At 41.1% G+C, this 16,993-nt stretch overlaps 1 protein-coding gene across 1 annotated transcript in view; it reads left to right on the top strand.

Annotated features, from left to right (window-relative positions):
- Nucleotides 1–16,993, top strand: part of LOC139538999 (aryl hydrocarbon receptor-like) — a 104,998-nt gene that overhangs the window by 7,953 nt on the left and 80,052 nt on the right. The window contains exon 2 of the mRNA XM_071341643.1: nt 14,740–14,927. Within this exon, the coding sequence (XP_071197744.1) occupies nt 14,740–14,927 (188 nt within the window). The remainder of the gene's footprint in view (nt 1–14,739; nt 14,928–16,993) is intronic.

Genomic DNA, 16,993 nt, shown 5'->3' with positions numbered 1-16,993 from the left:
TCTAAAGTGGAGGAGTCCTACCCTCACATCACACCCATTGGCTGTGCTGCTCATGTATTGAATCTGCTCCTCAATGACATCATGGCACTGAAAACAATGGATACACTCTACAAGAGAGCCAAGGAAATGGTTAGGTATGTGAAGGGTCATCAAGTTATTGCAGCAATCTACCTCACCAAGCAAAGTGAGAAGAATAGAAGCACCACATTCAGCTGCCCAGCAACACCCGTTGGGGTGGTGTTGTCATGTTTGACAGTCTCTTGGAGGGGAAGGAGGCTCTAAGAAATGGCCATATCACAGTCTGCCAATATGGACAGCCCCATCAAGAGGATCCTCCTGGATGATGTATTTTCGGAGAGAGTGGTAAGCAGCCTGAAAATCCTGAAACCTATAGAAATAGCCATTGCACGGATTGAGAGAGACCATGCCATCCTGTCTGATGGTCAGACTCTGCTTGCAGATGTAAGAAATCCGTACTTCCCTGCCCACTTCACTGTTGCTCCAAGCGGAAGAAACTGCAGTTCTGAAATACATTAAAAAGCGTGAAGACTTCTGCCTGAAGCCCATACACGCCGCAGCGTGTTGAACCCCAAGTATGCTGGCAAGCTCATCCTGTCTGGTGCAGAGATCAACAAGGCCTATGGTGTCATCACTACTGTGTCTCGCCACCTTGGCCTGGATGAGGACAAGGTTCTTGGCAGTCTGGCGAAGTACACTTCCAAGCAAGGGCTTTGGGATGGAGATGCAATATGGCAGTCGTGCCAACATATCTCATCAGCCACCTGGTGGAAGGGACTTTGTGGATCTGAGGCTCTTTCCCCTGTTGCCTCCATCCTCCAAATCCCACCAACATCAGCCGCCTCAGAGCGCAACTGGTCCTTGTTTGGGAACACACACACCAAAGCACGCAACTGGCTGACCAATACAAGGGTTGAAAGATTGGTGGCCATCTGGGCAAATTTATGGCTTTTTGAGCCTGACAACGAGCCATCCTCAACAAGGTTGGAAAGTGACAGTGACGATGAGGCCTCAGAATCTGATGTTCAAGAGGTGGACATTGAGGAGGTCCAGGGAGAAGACATGGAAGCCTTAGAGGAAGACAACCAAAGCTTTAGTTTCTAGACTATAATTTTACAGATGTATGTTGAAAACGTTTTTGGGAGATGCGATGGATCATTGGGGATCATTCAATATTCCCTTTCTTTTGTTGTTCAGTGAAATCATCCCATGTGAAGAGTCAACTCATTTAATTAAAGTTAATTTCGTAACTAAATAATATTTTCTTTATTGGAAGGATTTAATAATTTGCAATTATGTCTACTTATGATAAGGTAAAAGGTTTATGTTTCTGTCTCCATATGATATGGTACATTTATCCAATGCAAAAAACATCTACATTTAAATGGTGTTCATATTAGTTTGTACATATTTCCGTTAATTCCCATATATTCCCATTAATTCCCATGGAAAGTTTCCACCTCTGAATATTCCCCAAAATGTGCAACTCTAGTTGTTAATTTATTTCAGAAAGCGATAAAATGCTCACTATGAGAGCGCTTACCAGTTCTACTGGTGTCAACATTATTTTTGGCCAACGGTGAGGTAGGGGGATTAGTATGTCTCTACTAGCTAACAATAGAGTAAGTGTGTTTGTGTTGGTTCTACTATCCTTGTGGGGAGCTAAAATTCCCAAACGTCCCTACAAGGATAGTAAAACAAGGAAAAGTCTCCCTTGTGGGGACATTTCCCACGTACCCGTGAGGACAAAGGTTATTTTAAGCTTAGGGGTTAGGTTTAGGGTTACAATTGGGGTTAGAATTAGGGCAAGGGTTTAGTGGTTAGGTTTAGGGTTTGGGTTACGGTTTAGGTTTAGGGTTAAGTTTATTGGTTAGGGAAAATATGATTTGAAATGGAAATACATTTTAGGTCCCCACGAGGATAGAAGAACAAAACAGTGTAGCTAATGAAGGCGTGGCACAAAGCCAAAACAAACATACTACACAACAACATAGTAGCTCATTGTTCTATAGTTGTCTCATCTACAGGGAGGCCTCCACAACAGCCTAACAAGTCAGTGTTCTACAGGGAGGCCTCCACAACAGCCTAACAAGTCAGTGTTCTACAGGGAGGCCTCCACAACAGCCTAAACAAGTCAGTGTTTTACAGGGAGGCCTCCACAACAGCCTAAACAAGTCAGTGTTCTACAGGGAGGCCTCCACAACAGCCTAACAAGTCAGTGTTCTACAGGGAGGCCTCCACAACAGCCTAAACAAGTCAGTGTTTTACAGGGAGGCCTCCACAACAGCCTAAACAAGTCAGTGTTTTACAGGTTAGGCCTCCACAACAGCCTAACAAGTCAGTGTTTTACAGGTTAGGCCTCCACAACAGCCTAACAAGTCAGTGTTTTACAGGTTAGGCCTCCACAACAGCCTAAACAAGTCAGTGTTTTACAGGTTAGGCCTCCACAACAGCCTAACAAGTCAGTGTTCTACAGGGAGGCCTCCACAACAGCCTAACAAGTCAGTGTTCTACAGGGAGGCCTCCACAACAGCCTAAACAAGTCAGTGTTTTACAGGGAGGCCTCCACAACAGCCTAAACAAGTCAGTGTTCTACAGGGAGGCCTCCACAACAGCCTAACAAGTCAGTGTTCTACAGGGAGGCCTCCACAACAGCCTAAACAAGTCAGTGTTTTACAGGGAGGCCTCCACAACAGCCTAAACAAGTCAGTGTTTTACAGGTTAGGCCTCCACAACAGCCTAACAAGTCAGTGTTTTACAGGTTAGGCCTCCACAACAGCCTAACAAGTCAGTGTTCTACAGGTTAGGCCTCCACAACAGCCTCAACAAGTCAGTGTTCTAGAGGGAGGCCTCCACAACAGCCTCAACAAGTCAGTTCTCAGCTGAACTCTGGCTACAATAGAAGTGCACTAGGATCAGTTTATTCTAACAGTACCCTAAGTTGTTGTCAGACCAAAGACAGATTTGAACAAACCTGTAAAGGAATAATGTACCTGTGTGCTTCTGTTGTTTATGTGGTAAAGTAAAATGTACTTTTAACTAAAAAAAAATATTTATAAATCTACATTGTCTCTTTTAGGTTGCCCAGCCTAATCTGGGGAATGGGTTTTAGTTCGAGACAAGAAACCATTTTATTAAACAGAGTAACATGGATGGTGATATCATGGTGATACCAGCCTTCATAGCCAGTCTTTCTCTTTCAGATAGGCAGCAGCCGTCATTCTGTTCAAAGGTGGGAATAAGCTGATCAGGCTGCAGCCCCCTGGGGGTGTGTGGGGAGGGGGGCTCACTCAGTTTTCTTGCCCAGGAGAGATACCCTTCAGGCTGGCTGCAGGAGACCTTACAGTGGGGTGTACATATGGTATGGTGGTGGTGTGGAGCCGAAGCATAGGAAGTAGATCAATCCATTTTCAGCCGTGACTAAGAGAGCTGAGGTGGAAGGAATGTTCAGAGTTCACCTCAGGACACACAGAGAAAAAGAGACGATGGAGAGCGGATATTGTGAAATAAAGGAGCTCTCGGTCTGTGTGCAGCCTATCCTTCAGTCTTTCAGTAGTGTACCAAGATATCCTTCAGTCTTTCAGTAGTGTACCAAGATATCCTTCAGTCTTTCAGTAGTGTACCAAGATATCCTTCAGTCTTTCAGTAGTGTACCAAGATATCCTTCAGTCTTTCAGTAGTGTACCAAGATATCCTTCAGTCTTTCAGTAGTGTACCAAGATATCCTTCAGTCTTTCAGTAGTGTACCAAGATATCCTTCGGTCTTTCAGTAGTGTACCAAGATATCCTTCAGTCTTTCAGTAGTGTACCAAGATATCCTTCAGTCTTTCAGTAGTGTACCAAGATATCCTTCAGTCTTTCAGTAGTGTACCAAGATATCCTTCAGTCTTTCAGTAGTGTACCAAGATATCCTTCAGTCTTTCAGTAGTGTACCAAGATATCCTTCAGTCTTTCAGTAGTGTACCAAGATATCCTTTAGTCTTTCAGTAGTGTACCAAGCTCCAGTGTGGAGCAGCGGTCTAAGGCACTGCATCTTAGTGCAAGAGGTGTCACTACAGTCCCCGGTTCGAATCCAGGCTGTATCACATCTGGCTGTGATTGGGAATCCCTAGGGCAGTGCACAATTTGCCCAGTGTCGTCCGGGTTTAGCTGTCATTGTAAATAAGAATTTGTTCTTAACTGACTTGCCTAGTTAAATAAAGGCTAAATAAAAAAAAGTATTTCAGTAGTGTACCAAGCTATCTTTCACTAGTGTAGTAGGCTATCCTTCAGTTTTTCTGTAGTGTAGTAGGCTATCCTTCAGTTTTTCTGTAGTGTAGTAGGCTATCCTTCAGTTTTTCTGTAGTGTAGTAGGCGATCCTTCAGTAGTGTAGTAGGCGATCCTTCAGTATTTCAGTAGTGTAGTAGGCTATCCTTCAGTCTTTCTGTAGTGTAGTAAGCTATCCTTCAGTCTTTCAGTAGTGTAGTAGGCTAACCTTCAGTATTTCAGTAGTGTAGTAGGCTATCCTTCAGTTTTTCTGTAGTGTAGTAGGCTATCCTTCAGTTTTTCTGTAGTGTAGTAGGCGATCCTTCAGTAGGGTGTTTCAGTAGCCACTGTTGCAGTTGGAGTGTGTCCAGTCCACCATGTGGCTGAATAAGTCCATGGTTTCAATGTCTTTCGATATGATTGTAGTTGAGGGTGTAGCCTACACATTTTTGGATGTATTCTCGGCCTGTTGAAAATACTCTTCTCATTTCATGATCCCCAACCACTTTGAGTAGACAAAAGCATGCCAGTGGCATTACAACATACTCAGTGCAACTTGATTCCCTTTGAATCAGAGTGAAGGGTCTTTGGGTTCAGCCAGACCCTCAGAGAAAGACGGAGAGATGAGAGATGAGGTAAACCTAGTTTGTTCTAACAATGACTACCCTGATGTCCGTGCATGAAGCCCTGTGATGCACTGCAACCAAAGATGTAAAAAATGGGTCTGAATACTGGCTTTTGTCTCCGCAGGCATTTTTTTTAAGTGAGGTCAGTCTTGCTCTATTTCTGGGAAGTTATTGCTTTATGGCTGAATTCCCTGCAGGCAATTCAATAGGGAAGAGGGAAAAAAACAATGCCTATTATCATCAGCAATTGGGAAAGCCTGTAATGGGAAAGTCACAAAGTATGGAAGAAACAGCTCTGGGAGGAATAGTGTGGTTTCTGTGGTTGTTGAACTTGACCAGCAGCTGTTAGCCCCTACTGTTCACTAAGCTAAAGTCTACCAGTACATTGGGTTGGGTCTCTAGGATTAAATTGGTCTGTTGTATTGAAATTAATTGAAACCTTATCAGGTTCCCCTTATCATGGTTTTTATCTAGTTGGTGTGAGTATGATTTCTGTCCCCTGAGAATTCATTATCATCCGTGTTTAACATTTAGCGCCGGCTGTCGGCTAATCAGCCGGTTACAGAGTCATTTTCAGCCGACTACATTTTCCACTCCATATTAACTAGGCTATTTTTTCTTTAAAAGTTTAAATTCACTAGTCCGTCGAGCCCATTTCCCGCTAGAATGACCGATCTGCATCTGCTAGCAATCCATTGATAGGAGAGGCGCTTGCCTGTCAGTCACAAAGTGAGTGATGGACCGTAAAGGAAATCACACTACAAACTATCACCCTCAGGCACTTAAGGAAATCATGAATGTCATGGATATATTGGAATTAGTGGATATATGGAGACTTAAATACCCTGACCTAGTGAGATATACATGGTGGAGGCTTAATCAAGCTAGTCATCTTGATGACATAAGAAAGTAATTCTCTCTGGCATCAAAAGTTTAAAAAGTGTTGATAGGGGACAGAATGCGGTCGGACCATCGCGTAATTGACATATGTATTACCCTTACAGAATTTCCACGTGGGCGAGAATATTCAACATTTTATCAAAGCCTACTGGATGATAAATGGTTTTTAACTAGGACAGAATAATTTCTAACTGACTTTTTCCGACATAACATAGGTACAGCAGATCCCATTATTGTATGGGACACTTTTAAATATGCCATTCAGTACTCTATAAAACAAAAGCAATTTAGGTCAAGAGTCCATATTAACAAAGGAAATTGGGACAGTGTTCTCGGACTAACAGTACAGAAACTGTATCTAAGAGACACAGAATAAGTTAGAGGAAAAACAAAAAGAAATGGAGGAACTTATTCAAGAAAGATCCAGTGTAATATATTATAAAAAATAAAGCGAACTGGAGGGGGAAAATGCACCAAATTCTTTTTCAATCTTCAACATAGAAATTCTACCAAAAATGTTTATTGAAACTTGTTACAAATGATGGAGTCACTCATGATTCACCGAACAATATTTTGAAAGAGGAAGTAAAGCACTTTAAGAATATGTTTTCGTTTCAGTCTCCTCTATCTCCACTAACCGAAGCTAATTGTATGGATTTTTTTTCCTATTAATAATGTCAAATTAACATCTGTACAGGCAGACTCATGTGAAGGCCAAATTACAGAGGAGGAACTTATTGATGCAATTAAAGCCTTTAAGTCCGGGAAAACTACAGGGCTGGATGGCATACCAGTGGAAGTATACCAAACTTTATTTTATATACTCAGAGGACCATTATTAGCACGTTTTGACCACTCCTATATAAACGGTAGATTATCGGACACGCAACAAGAAGGTCTGATTTAATTATTACTGAAACAGGATCCAAGTGGTATGTGTAAAGATCCAGTCCATTAAAAAAAATGGAGGCCTCTTACACTTCAGTGCTGTGATGCAAAAATTCTAGCTAAATGGTTGGCACATAGAATTAAAAAGATTTGGTCAGATATTATTCATCCTAATCAGACAGGTTTTTTACATGGACGATACATTGTAGATAATATAAGACAAGTACTGGAAACAATAGAATACCATGAAATATCGGGGAAACCAGGCCTGGTTGCTGATTTTGAAAAGGCTTTTGATAAAGTACGACTGGAGTTTATATTTAAATGCCTGGAATATTTAAACTTTGGAGAATCTCTATAAAATGGGTTAAAGTTATGTATAGTAACCCTAGGTGTAAAATAGTAAATAATGGCTACATCTCAGAAAGTTTTAAACTGTCAAGATGAGTAAAACAAGGTTGTCCACTATCGGCATATCTATTTATTATTACCATCAAAATGTTAGCTGTTAAAATTAGATCCAACAATAATATTAAGGGATTAGAAATCCATGGCTTAAAAACAAATGTGTCATTGTACGCTGATGATTCATGTTTTCTTTTAAAACCACAATTCAAATCCCTCCACAGCCTCATAGAGGATCTAGATACTTTTTCTAACCTCTCTGGATTATAACCAAATGATGAAAAGTGTACTATATTATGTATTGTATCACAAAAAAATACAACTTTTACATTACCGTGTAGTTTACCAATAAAATGGTCTGACGGGGATGTGGACATATTCTGTATACATGTCCTGAAAGAAAGAAATTATCTATTTTTTATAGAAAGCAAAAATAGATAAGATCTTGCTACTATGGAAAGGAAAATACCTGTCTATTTGTGGAAAAATCACCCTGATTAACTCTTTAGTCATATCACAGTTTACCTATTTGCTTATGGTGTTGCCTACACCTAGTGACCTGCTTTAAAAAATAAAAATAATAATAAAAAAATTGCCTATTTATATAACGAATATGAATTCGAATATGAATTCGGAGGGCAGAAATGATTAAATATTAAAGCATTAGACCTCTCACTAAAGGCATCAGTCATACAAAAGTTATACTGGTTCTCTAGTAAATTAGTAAGAATGTCTCACCCCATGTTCAAGAATGTCCCTTTTCCCTTTATTCAGATTACATCGGCTCACTATCGGCTATTTGAAAACGTAATAATCTCCAAAATATCTTCATTTTAAACAAGCCTTAGAAAGTTGGTTGCAATTTCATTTTAATCCACCTGAAAAGACAGAACAAATAATACAACAAATGTTGTGGTTAAACTAAAATATACAAATTCATTTAAAAAAACATATTTTTCGATAAAATACCATATGGTCAAGCTGCTCCCACAACAGCTCAATAGGGTTGAGATCCGGTGACTGTGCTGGCTACTCCATTATAGACAGAATACCAGCTGACTGCTTCTTCCCTAAATAGTTATTGCATAGTTTGGAGCTGTGCTTTGGGTCATTGTCCTGTTGTAGGAGGAAATTGGCTCCAATTAAGCGCCGTCCATAGGGTATGGCATGGTGTTGCAAAATGGAGTGATTGCCTTCCTTCTCCAAGATTCCTTTTACCCTGTACAAATCTCCCACTTTACCACCACCAAAGCACCCCCAGACCATCACATTGCCTCCACCATGCTTGACAGATGGTGTCAAGCACTCCTACAGCATCTTTTCATTTTTTCTGCGTCTCACGAATGTTCTTCTTTGTGATCCAACACCTCAAGATTCATCTGTCCAGTGTCTGTGTTCTTTTGGCCATCTTAATCTTTTCATTTTATTGGCCAGTAGGAGGTATGGCTTTTTCTTTGCAACTCTGCCTAGAAGGCCAGCATCCCGGAGTCGCCTCTTCACTGTTGACGTTGAGACTGGTGTTTTGCGGGTACTATTTAATGAAGCTGCCAGTTGAGGACTTGTGGGGCATCTGTTTCTCAAACTAGACACTCTAATGTACTTGTCGTCTTGCTCAGTTGTGCACCGGGGCCTCCCACTCCGCTTTCTCTTCTGGTTAGAGACAGTTTGCGCTGTTCTCTGAAGGGAGTAGTACACAGCGTTGTACGAGATCTTCAGTTTCTTTGCAATTTCTCGCATGGAATAGCCTTCATTTCTCAGAACAAGAACAGACTGACGAGTTTCAGAAGAAAGGTCTTTGTTTCTGATCATTTTGAGCCAGTAATCGAACCCACAAATGCTGATGCTCCAGATACTCAACTAGTCTAAAGAAGGCCTGTTGTATTGCCTCTCAACAGTTTTCAGCTGCGCTAACATAATTGCAAAAGGGTTTTCTAATGATCAATTAGCCTTTTAAAATTATAAACTTGGATTAGCTAACACAACGTGCCATTGGAACACAGGAGTGATGGTTGCTGATAATGGGCCTCTGTACGCCTATGTAGATATTCCATAAAAAATCTGCCGTTTCCAGCTACAATAGTCATTTTTCAACATTAACAATGTCTACACTCTATTTCTGATCAATTTTATGTTATTTTAATGGACCAAAATGAGCTTTTCTTTCAAAAGCAAGAACATTTCTAAGTGACCACAAACTTTTGAACGGTAGTGTATGTGTATAAGATGATTACTCCCTAACTCCCCCTCGCTGTTTGTTGTGATCTGGTAGGTCCCTGAAAACCTTTTCCACTTCTTTCCTGTGCAAGAGCCAAATGTTTGAGAAATTGTTGAGTAATATGCAGTGTATTGAGAGACATTTTGCTGTAGGCATTTTTCATGCGATAGCAAGATGGATAGCTAATGGAGATGATGATACGTCTAGCTAACGTTAGTAGCTATCTATCTAGGTCGCTGTCTAGCTAGTTTACAACATGCTCGCTCATAGCATCCTTTTTGATAACTGGTATACCTTGCTATTGCTAACTTAGCTAGCTCATCAAACAGTATTTTCTTTGCAATTTCTACAGGATGGCACTTATTACAGCCTTAAATATCATGACTGGGACCTCACTGTCACCACTGGTCATATATTCTAGCTAGGGTTGCATCGGTTTCCATTGGACTAGAACAGGGCTTTCCAACCATGTTCCTGGAGAGCTACCCTCCTGTAGGTTTTCACTCCAACTTGTAATTAACCAGCTAATTATTAGAATCATTTCCCAGATTCAAAAAAATAAGTTCATAAGATGGTTTGTAAGTGCAATTCCTCAACAATATCTTAAGATTTCATGATTTTCTTACGGACTTCTTAAATTTCTTCTTACAAACTTCTTAAATATCTTCTTAAGATGGTTGTCGCTAGGCAGCCAATTTAGCTAGCTATCTAGCTAGCAATGGCAATCATGTTAGCATATTTCATACTGAGATTATTGTTCAAAAACATGTTCTTGGGTTTCAAATAATCAATACTGAAAATTTCAGATTAAGCTTGCGAGTGAATTAAATATGTTAAATTGCTTTTATTAGCTTATTCTCTCACTGCCCTGAGTTTAAGACAAGGGTTTAGCTATCTTGTAAGTAAGAACATTTCCAAGAACAAATCCAAGAGCTTTATTTTATTTTTGCTTAAGGAGAAACATAAGAAATAACACTAACATTTCCAAAAACCTTTGTGAGGAATAGCAACTTTGCTGAACTTTCTTCATAAGTCAATAGTGAAGGAAAAAAATTGCACTTAAGAATACATTTATTCTTAAGAAGGTTTTGTGAATTTGAGCCCTGGACTAGAGTTTACTAGGCTGGCTAGCTAGGTAGCTAATGCTGGCTAGCTAGCTAGCACAGAGTTTGTAACATGCTAACACTAGCATGCTAACGATAGCTAGCTAATGATCACATAGAACAATGACGGTTAGTTATAAAAAAAAATATTTGTAATAACGGTACTCCATAGTCGTAGGTCCACAAAATCAAGCAAATGGTACTGAACTCATGACAAAATAATGTTTTGACATTATAGTGGCTTTTTATATATATGTTTTTGCATAGTGACATTGTGAATATCATATTTTGTATCTTTTATGTATCTAGTCTGGTTTCGGCATGAGAAAATGACTGAAGTCCCAAATTCTCACAAGATACTGTGAGAATTTGCACACTCACGGATATGGAGCCTCAGACATAAAATATCCAGTCACGGATTAGGAGCCACTCCCTTCCCAAAAACCTTCTCAATTATATGTTAACTAGCCTATGCTTACCTGGCAGAATGATATTATAATTATTTTAATCAATCCAGTGGGTATTTGTTTTGCAAACTCTACCATCACGTGTGCTACATAAACACCGCTAAACAACAGGCTCTTGCTAGGTGAGAACTTAAATTAAAGAATAGCTACACCCAAAAATCTACATTTCCCAGACTTCAAAAGTGGTCTCCTGATGGGGTTTAAGTATTGTTGTGAACTTAGAACATCCAATGTAGTTGTTTTTCTATTTAAAAAGTGTGATTTTGAGAGTCAAAACCTGGGAAAAACTGGAAAAACAAAACTTTAATAATGTGGGCTATTAACGTAATTTTTCTGTTTGTTCTTCAAATTATGTATTTTATTCAAACATCATTGTGGCATCTCATATCTTGCTGTAAAACTGTAAATAAGACTAATCTCAGGACAGGTTAAATGTGAAAAAAGGTTTAATGTTCTCTTAGAAAATAGTCCTGATCATATAGGCCTATGACCTAGACAATATCTAAAACAACTAACAATACACTGAATTCATACATTTTACTTTTTTGAAATTGTAAAGTCACATCTTTCTCAATAAACTCAATAAAGTATTCAATCATATAGCTGTGTATTTCTGATGTCATTAGAATGCACCAGAGGACACCAAAATAGTGCTCTTTTGGCAAAGAAAATACGAACCCAGGGGGACAATCTACTTGTGGAAAATACTGTGTCTTACTGTTACAGTATGTCTTGCTACCTGTAGAATGTGTGACCACGCACGGCTCCAACCCGATCATCTACTTTGCTGACGTCATGGCGGTGGTAGGACTGATCACCAACGGCGATGAGACTACCTACAGGGAGGGGGTCAGAGACCTGGCATTGTGGTGCCAGGACAACAACTTCTCCCGCAACATCAGCAAGACCAAGGAGCTGATCGTGGACTACAGGAAACGGGGAGGTGCACACCCTCATTCATACCCTCATCCACTTCGACGGAGCCGTAGTGGAGGGTCAAGAGCTTCAAGTTCCTCGTTGTCCACTTAACTGAGGACTTAACCTGGTCCTCTCACACCAGCACAGTTGTGAAGATGGCACTCTTCTCCCTCTTCCCACCTTGGAGGCTGACATGATTTGGCATGGCCCCTCAGATCCTCAGAAACTTTTACAGTTGCACCATCGAGAGCACACTGACTGGTTGTATCACCGTCTGGTATGGCAACTGCACCGACCTTGACCGGAAGGCCCTTCAGAGGGTGGTGCGGATGCCCCAACGCATCACTGGGGAATAGCTCCCAGCAAACCAGGACGTACATCCCAGGTGGCGTCGGATAAAGGCCCGAAAAATGTCCAAAGACTGCAGCTACCCAAGACAGGGACTTTTTCTCCATGCTCCCGTCCGGCAGCCGGTACCATTCATCAAGGCTCAGACCAACAGACTCCTAAACAGCTTCTGTCCCATGGCCATAAGATTGTTAAATAGCTAACAACTACTGCTCTCCCTCTCCCACAAACTGTCCACACTGACTCTATGCCCATCCACGGGTCTCTACACACACACACACACACACACACACACACACACACACACACACACACACACACACACACACACACACACACACACACACACACACACACACACACACACTTTATCTGTCACTCTTACTCACACGCAAACACACATATCTCATACACACACTCACATACACCCTCACTCATTACTGACCACACACACTTACACCACCTCACATCTACGCTGCTGTTATGATTGATGATTAGATGTATTAATAGCATTACACTGCTGTTCATTGATTATTGTTTGCCATTACCATTAGTAGCTAATCTATTTATCCTGCTACCGGTCACCATTACTCATGTTTTTATGTATAAACACACCTCAACCACTCCAGTACCCCTGCACATTGAAAAAGGTACTGACACTGACCAGTATATACTTGTATTCTTGTGTTTCTTCAGCTTATATCGTACTTGTTGTGTGTTTTTTATTTTAATTATCTTTTCTATTATTCTTTTATTATTATTACTATCACTGCAGTGTAGGGAAAGAGCTCTCAAGGTTAACATTTTCACTATACTGTTTTACAGCTGTTGTATCCTGTGCATGTTGCTAATAAACTTAAACTTCAAACTTTGAAACAGATGCCGTTTAAACAATGCCCTTGAGATAAATAGCAGCTGCCAGTCCCCCAACCCTTAACCCACATTTGAAAAAGTGAAATGGTGTATTGAAGTCATCCACTTTAGTTCAGAAATGAGCCTGGGTTCTTGCTCCAGTGGGGCGAGGGGAGTTAGAGCCTCCGGACTACGGTCCCAGCAAGCTTGGCTTAAGCCTGAGCACGTGTGTCTGATTTGCAGTTAATGACATGTGTCTGCACGAGACTCATAAACTTGACCTTGGCCTTCAACAAGAGTTGTCCCAAGACATTATCACCCAGTTGCCTGTGAAGTGAAATACCACAGGGAGCAAAACAAACAAAGACCTCTGATAGCCTCCGTTGTGCCTGAAAATACTCGGTTTTGACAGTGAACATTTACAAAAGAGCATTGTGTTTATTCTATAGATGTGAACGTTTACAGACATTATTTGTTGACATTAACAGCTGTTCATTTTATTTACATATTTTTTTCACTATACCGGCTTTTTGCATTGCAGAAAGTTTAGTCTTGGAGAAACTGTAGAGAGAAGCGATCCCTGTGTCCTCTTGTATAGTATATGCTAGCAGCTGGACTGTAGCGCTTTGTATGCTTTTCTCCTCAAAGCAGGAAATCCCTCTGGCCTCAGGTGCTGCGACTACCTTCACTGATTCCTATCTCCTTAGGCTAATAATGTATGATGATTCACCTAGAAAACAGTGTGCTTCACTGTGTTTATTAGTCATGTTTACGAGTTGCCTCGTCTTTCCTGCGTTCAAGCTGGAGTTTCAGTACTGTAAGCGGTGCACCACTATTGCTCACTGGGTTTCGAAACTATTCATGTTTTTATTAGCGTGTGTCATAAACCCAACTCAGAGGAAGCCATACTCATGCAGGGTCTGCTAGCCAGGGTGACTGAAGTGATTCAGCCTTGGTTCAAATCAAATTTTATTAGTCACATGTGCCAAATTCAACCGTGAAATGCTTACTTACAAGTCCTTAACCAACAATGAAATAAAAAAAATTGAGAGTGGGGGGGTCAATGTAAATAGTCCGGGTGGACATTTGGTTAATTGTTCAGCAGTCTTCTGGCTTGGGGGTAGAAGCTGTTAAGGAGCCTTTTGGACCTAGACTTGGCGCTCCGGTACCGCTTGCCGTGTGGTAGCAGAAAGAACAGTCTATGACTTGGGTGACTGGAGTCTTTAACAATTTTTGGAGCATTCCTCTGACACCGCCTAGTATATAGGTCCTGGATGGCAGGAAGCTTGACCCCATTGATGTACTGGGCTGTACGCACTACCCTCTGTAGCATGGTTTTAAAAATGTCCTGTTCCCCCATGCTTATTTCAGTGTTAGGAAATTCTTCCATGCTTCAGGCCTCTTATTTCAGTGGATGTCACTCTTGCCAGGCGTTACAAGCATTACAAGCTTATGAAATTGAGCTATAATAGCATTATGTCATAGACCCATATTGTGGCTAAGCTGTCTAAAGTTATGATGTGTCCAGTCTTTGTTGCTGTTGTGTTGTCATTCAGTAAAGTGTTGTCATCCAAAGATTGTTTACCTGTAATGCTGGTATACACATTCATTTTACAACGAGGTACATCATCTCTCAACAATAACGATTACAATCAGATTTCCTTCTACAGAGACCACTGTAATAATTTACAATCAGCACAATAAGTACCTATGGTCTAACTAACCATAATGATCTTGTCTCCTTTCCCCTCAGCAAGAAAACTCCTGCTCCAGATGTGGTCAAGTCGAACCCATCCAAACGCCACCGGGATCGGCTGAACGGGGAGCTGGACAGGCTGACAGGCCTCCTACCATTCCCTGAGGATGTGCGCTCTCGCCTGGACAAACTCTCTGTGCTCCGCATCAGTGTCGGCTACCTGAAGGTGAAGAGCTTCTTCAAAGGTGAGTTTCATATCAAGTACCAGTCAAGTACCAAATTAATCAACCAGACAATTAACAACTTACAAGATCAGTGCAGTCTACGGATTACAAAGCCGTTAAGGAGAGAACTTGGTGAATAAATGGTGTTGTGTACAGTATGTCCTGTCAGTGTCAAAATAACCCAAAGAGAATAGACCGATGCAGTAAGAAACTAAAGCCTCTTGAGGAAATGTTGTGTAGTAGACTACAGTATTTAGTAGAGCATCAGCTGACCCAGGACATGTAAACATGACAACAATGACACTAGAATCTCCAACACAGCATACACAGCAGTACCAGGCCTTCCTTTGGCTCTCAGAACTAATCTACTATAGCATGCTATAGCCTCATTCTAGCTAACTTACTATGGCACGCTAGGCCCGGATTCTAGCCATTTGTAAACACATTTGAATTTCCTTGTTGCATTACTATTTTGATGTACTGTTGAAAGTCTGCACCCTCCAGTGGGTTGGCAGCAGGACAGCCACAGAGCACGCTCCCCCCGTAGGTTGGCAGCAGGACAGCAACCGAGCGCGCTCCCCCGTGGGTTGTTAGCGGGACAGCCACAGAGTATGCTCCCCCCGTGGGTTGGCAGCGGGACAGCCACAGAGTATGCTCCCCCCGTGGGTTGGCAGCAGGACAGCAACAGAGCGCAGACATTAACAACCCTTGTGTAGTCTTAACATTTACATTTACATTTAAGTCATTTAGCAGACACTCTTATCATACTCCCCTTGTCCTAAGGGTCAAAAATGACCTGCCTTCACTAAACCCCTAAAATAAAGCAGCTTAATTGAATTTTAAACCCCAAATCTATTTTGCATGAAGAAACAACCTGTCATTCATCACAAACTGTAAATATCTGGGTTTTCCCTCTTCACAATGCAGAAAGAATGCATTTAATCAGTGGACACCACTCATTTTTATTACAACACACCCGTCATAATTGTTTTCTTTCCTAAATTAGAGGTTTATTATTATTATTACTATTATTTTTATTGCTAAAGGTACTGCATAGGTGTAAACATACATTTTTTAGGCAAGAGAGCACTTGTATAGTCTAAGAAAGTATCAGAAATGTGCAAAAAGTAGTTTTAAATGCATTTTATTGAAGGGAAACAATAACAGTCTTGAACTTTATTTGGCAACATAGTGATATATTCTTATATACTGTACAATGAGGAATTCAACTACAAAATACTAGTCTTCTCACATTTTTTTAACCATTTCCCCCACCCACAAGGTTAATAAACAACAACAATAAATAAGAATAAAATAAGGTAATAGATACAAAACAAAAACGTGAAGAACATAAATCAATCAACTCTAATTAGCACATGTAGGACAGTATACAAGTGTGTGTGCATGGACTTTGCAGATATATTCCTCACATATGCAGGACATAGTGTTTGCTTTACAGTCCTTCTTTGGGGGGCAGAATTGGCATCTCCTCCTCTTGCATGCCCCAGCTGCAGCCTCAGGTGGATAAGGACAAGATTCAGCTCCCTGAATAGCTTTCACAAGCGTTGCAGAGGCTGCTGTGCGGGCAAGGCGCTTCCTTTTTTGAAAGTGCCTTTCCCAGCTGTAAAGGCCTCTCTCCCCCTTGTTGAGAGGAGTGCAGGTTGGAGCTCAGGCTTGTTCTTTCTAACTGTGCCAACCATGCTGATCTTCCTCTTCATAAGAGGTGAAGAAATTGTCATACGTGACATTGTGCCCCCTCAGTCCATCTGTCACATCAAGCACAACCCGCATCCCCTGGTTCTTCTCCGGGCCTCCGCTGGTCGGCTTCCCTGTGTAGACTAGCATTTTCCAAGCGTAGCTGGATTGTGCGTTACAGGCCACCCATATCTTGATGCCATACTTTGCTGGCTTGCTGGGCATATACTGCCGGAAAGGACAGCGACCTTTTGACAAAAGAGATTACTATCAGTAATTAGTATCCGTGTCACAAAAAACAATCACATAAATCAATGATATTACAGCAATATACACTGCTCAAAAAAATAAAGGGAACACTTAAACAACACAATGTAACTCCAAGTCAATCA

This window comes from Salvelinus alpinus, chromosome 14 (genome assembly GCF_045679555.1).
Source record: "Salvelinus alpinus chromosome 14, SLU_Salpinus.1, whole genome shotgun sequence".
NCBI classification, from domain to species: Eukaryota; Metazoa; Chordata; class Actinopteri; order Salmoniformes; family Salmonidae; genus Salvelinus; species Salvelinus alpinus.
This window is presented reverse-complemented; position numbering and strand designations above follow the sequence as displayed.